Source organism: Nicotiana tabacum, chromosome 19 (genome assembly GCF_000715075.1).
Source record: "Nicotiana tabacum cultivar K326 chromosome 19, ASM71507v2, whole genome shotgun sequence".
NCBI classification, from domain to species: domain Eukaryota; kingdom Viridiplantae; phylum Streptophyta; class Magnoliopsida; order Solanales; family Solanaceae; genus Nicotiana; species Nicotiana tabacum.
Genome location: NC_134098.1, coordinates 89,921,933 through 89,926,558, shown reverse-complemented (window position 1 = coordinate 89,926,558; position 4,626 = coordinate 89,921,933). Strand labels below are relative to the sequence as shown.

General features: G+C 31.4%; 1 protein-coding gene across 1 annotated transcript; it reads left to right on the top strand.

Moving 5' to 3' along the window:
* Window positions 1-516: 516 nt before the first annotated feature.
* On the top strand, window positions 517-4,168 carry LOC107811649 (transcription factor bHLH113). Its single transcript, XM_016636616.2, has 5 exons — window positions 517-1,090; window positions 1,334-1,453; window positions 1,577-1,642; window positions 1,938-2,048; window positions 3,423-4,168. Exons 1-5 carry the CDS (start codon window positions 797-799, stop codon window positions 3,603-3,605), a joined length of 774 nt encoding a protein of 257 aa, XP_016492102.1. The 5' UTR covers window positions 517-796; the 3' UTR covers window positions 3,606-4,168.
* Window positions 4,169-4,626: the final 458 nt, after the last annotated feature.

The window sequence follows — 4,626 nt, the reverse complement described above, 5'->3', positions numbered from 1 at the left end:
ACTACTACAAGCTATTATTACTCACTTTGTACTACGTGGGACTCCTTAGTTCCCCGTCATTATTTTATACTATTTGAATTAAACTTACTTACAGTAGATCACACAAAGAAATTTTACAATATTAGTATAATTTAACATGCTATAAATATATTATTTGTTTTATTTTGAGTTGAAGTTTTATATTTTCTCCGTTCACTTTTACTTGTCCACTATTTTAAAAATAGATTTTCATTTTTACTTGTCACGTTTAATATATATCAAGAGAAAGATAATTTCTTTTTTTCTGTTATGCCCACAACATTAATTATTCATTTCAAATCATTTTTTCAAAATCATTAAAAATATGCATGGGTATCATGATAAATTATGCACTTCATTTATTATTTCTTAAGGGGGAGTACATCCATTGTTTATCATGTCATTATCTGTAAATAAAATCTCTTCATTTATCATGAATCGTAGTTATTTTTAATTATCTTTTACATAATCTAAGAATGTAAAAATTTGTTATTCTATCAGTTCAATAGATGTTAAATTCTTTTAAGTTTATAGTTCTAGTATTTAATTATTTTAGAAAATGTAAAAATGGAGTGGGGGAAAACGGTCCCATATAAGAAGCCAAATAGTCCTAGTAAGAAGAGAAGAACACAGTGCTTGTATATCTTTGTCCCTGCCCATGTTTAACTTTAAAAGAAGCTTCCATCGTTTACTCCCATAAACAAACCCACAAACTCCTTTATCCATGAGTCAAAAAATATAAAGCAAGAAAATCCACAACTACTTGCTCTAATTAACAATGGCGGATGATCAAGAAGGGTATAAAGAAGAGACACTAAACGGAGATAGCTATTCAGAATTACTATTTGCCGCCGATGATGATAATACACTAGGAGGGTGTTTTAACTTCACTTCATCTTCACCAAAAATGCTCTGTTTTGGTGATTACACCAAAATGTGTGCTGATAATCCTTTTGTTGAAAGTTGTTCTATAAATTCACCAGCAAAAATCCAGAAATCTGGAGTCACATGCAGTATTGGAGATTCACCCTCAGCTTGTTCAAGTAGCAATAGCAAGAACAAGAAGTCCGATGTATGTAGAAATACTAATTTTGCTTATTCTGAAATTCTTATTTTATCTTTAAGGAGATAATTTATAATCACACAAATGTTTAAGGCTTGTTTTAGAATGTAATTTTTAAAATCTTTATTTTTTAAACGCTGTGCGCATAACGGTGCCACATAAATTGGAAGAAGAGAGTAATTTTTTTCTTTCTTGCAATTTTCTGTGTTGATTTGGTTTTTGGGTTTCTGTATCTTTTTGTCCTTTTTGCAGAAAAAGCGAAATGGAGTAGAGAAAGAATCGGTTGAAAAAACAAAAGCAGTTCCTGCTGGAAATCAGAGAAATTGCAAGAGGACAAAGGCAGAAAATTCAAATGTGACAGGCCATGCAAAGGTCAGAAAAAATGAAAAACAAAACAAACAAATGATCATTTGCATGATAAGTGAAGAAGCATTCTCTTCTTCCTACTTTTTGTTTTTGGGTCAACGTATGAGGTTCTGAACAATAATAATGTAGGTTAAGAAAGAGAAGCTTGGTGAAAGAATCACAGCTTTACAACAGCTTGTATCTCCCTTTGGCAAGGTTCAGTTTTCTTCAATCTTCCTAATTGTAGTCAATTCTTGGAATTTGGATTTTTTTTTTATAAATTGAAAAAATTCATATACATTCATTTAGTGTATTTAAACGTGTTGTACTAAGTAAATTGAGTGTGTTTTAACATATGTTAACTGACTTATTTTTCACCTTACTAATTTGTCGTTGATATATGATCTGATAGCTTAAATATTTACTATTTTGCACTGTATTAATTTCATAATATTAGATAGGAGTATATGGAAATTAATGTGACATTAATATGGATATTGATTAACTACAGACAGACACAGCATCAGTGCTACATGAAGCGATGGGATATATCAGGTTTTTGCACGATCAGGTTCAGGTCTTGTGTTCTCCTTATTTGCAGCGCCTGTCTCCTTCGTTACGTGTAAGTACTTTCATTTTGGCCAATTTTTCTCCTAAAGCTTTATCACTAAAAAATGCTCTCTTTTTACTCCTATTTAGTACGTACAACAACTTTGTCCCTATATATGGGCCTCCCCTGTCCTTACCTTAACACCTTGCTGAAAGTAAATATTGACAAAAAGGTAGAAGAAAACTAAGAATTACTAACAAGTAACAAGCTAGGTGTGTTTAGGTAAAATCTACTGCTGCTAAACTCTTAGCAGTTTGCAGCAGAGCATTTTTTTTCCTTAACAGTAGCATCTTATCCAATGTGGAGGTAGAATCATTAGGATGCTGTCTTAATTTTATGTTCCAAGGAATGATTATATATTTCTGAAAAATCTATAATAACTTTTGATTCGGCACGGAGTTTAAAAAAAAAAAAACTTTTGAAACTTGTGATCTTAAAAGTTCAAGCTAAAAGCTTTGTGGTGCCATGACATTTGTGCGATTATAAAAACTTCTCGATAAGGATAAAGTGAATAAAATAAAAAGTTCAAAGTTAAATTGTTTCTACATACAGAAATGTGTCGTTCTTTTTGAAATAGACTAATAAAGAAATTGTGTTATCTATATTGATAGTAAAAGTAAATGACAATGAGGGCGTTAACTTCTTCTAGATTTAATTGCTATTAAAATGAAGGGTTATACTCGTAATATGTAGATGGTTGATCATGATGCGTCTTAATATGCATTGGACTTGACTTATATATATGGAGTATATTTTAACCTTGTTATAACATATAACATGTCTTACTTTCAAACTATTAGTCTCACTTGTGATAGACGGTTAACTACTTAATTATAATTATCTTTTAGATAAATTGATTAAAAAAAACTCTTTTATTGTGTAAGTTGGTGTTAAAATCTCCCTTTATTGTGGAAGTTACGTGTGCTCATCCCATTTTTTAGGTATAAGTGTAAGTTAAATCCTGATGAGTTAGGTATTTTATGGGTGTATTTTATAGATTTGGTCCAACATTATGTAGTGACATTTGCTCCTTAAATGTTGAACGGTACACTTGATTCGTTACTTAATTACGTACTTACATAGACAAGGGATCAATTTCACTTTATACTTTTTTCCCATTTTCTTCTGTGATGCACTCATGTTATAACATATAACCTGTCTTACTTTTCACACTATTAATCTCATTTTTGATAGATGGTTAATTACTTATAATTATCTTTTAGATACATTGAGATGGATAAACTGTTTCACCGTAAAAGCTCGCTTTACTAATCTCACTTTTTGTGGATGTTACATGTGCGATTCCTGTTTTATCGATACAACAGGTTTAAAAATGTACGTAAATATTAAGTTAAATTCTAATGAGTTTATGGGGGAATGTGACAGGAGGGCGGAGAAACCGGGGAAATGGAAGGATCAAGAAAGGAGACGATGCTCAGGAGCAAAGGACTATGTCTTGTCCCAATAGAGCTAACTCTACATGTAGCTGATACTACTCTCAATGGTGCTGATTTTTGGTCACCTGCCGCCATGATGAACAATATTACTCGTCTCAACTCTAACCAATGAACAATCCCATCCCTCTTTTTGGCTCTCTCCTTTTTCTTGTTTTGGTGGCTTGATATGACAGTACTATATATATTTGCAGCTAGCTAAGGAAAACCCATTTTTAGATATAAAAAGGACATGATAACAACTACTACTGTAGTATAGTGAAAATCATAGTTGTAAGAAGGGCAGCTACCAGGTTTTTCAAACGCTGAAAGGAGTGTAAAAGGAGAGAGGGGCAGACTGAATCCTTTTATGGTACTACCAGTTTTATCGGTTTGCAGAAAATTGAAGTGTAAAATGCAACAAAACTTGGTGGTTGGAAACACAGCTGGGTGTTGGAAATTGTAGACCTTTTAGGGAAATGGAAAAGTGTAGTATTACTCTTATCAGATCGAACAAGGAGTTTTTTGGACTGTGTTTTCTTCGTCTCTTTTTCCTTTTCTTTTTTTGGGGGTCGGAAGTGAAATTTTTTATATCAACTAACTGTAGCTATGTACATCTGCTAGTTACATCTGCTGTGTTTAGTAATAATAAACTGCTTACAGAAAGCTATTTCTATGTCTAGACTAGACTAGATAGGGTAAGTGTTTAGTGTATCTCTTTTCCTTTTTAGTTTATAGCATTCGAACCTTTAATATTACAACTGAAAAGTGATAACTACTCCTTAAATTTAAGGGTAATATAAATCATTGATATTGTAGTAGTTGCCAATTATTGTTCTTCGAGTTAATATAAATCATAGCTACGATGTCATAAAATTGAAAATTTGAAGCTCACTCTTGGCATTGGCGTAATTCAAATAGAGATTCAAAAATTTCTATCAACATATATACTATCATGTATTAAGAAACTAGTATCCGTGAACGTGCGTTATACGTTAATAATGACATGTGATGGTTTAAATATTTATTTATTTGAAGGAACAATAAATTTTAATGAATGAAAGAAATTGTATGTATAATAATACAACTATCATCAAAATGCCGAAAAATACTATTACATTAGCGTAATACGTAAATTTAAAATAAAAAGACTTCAT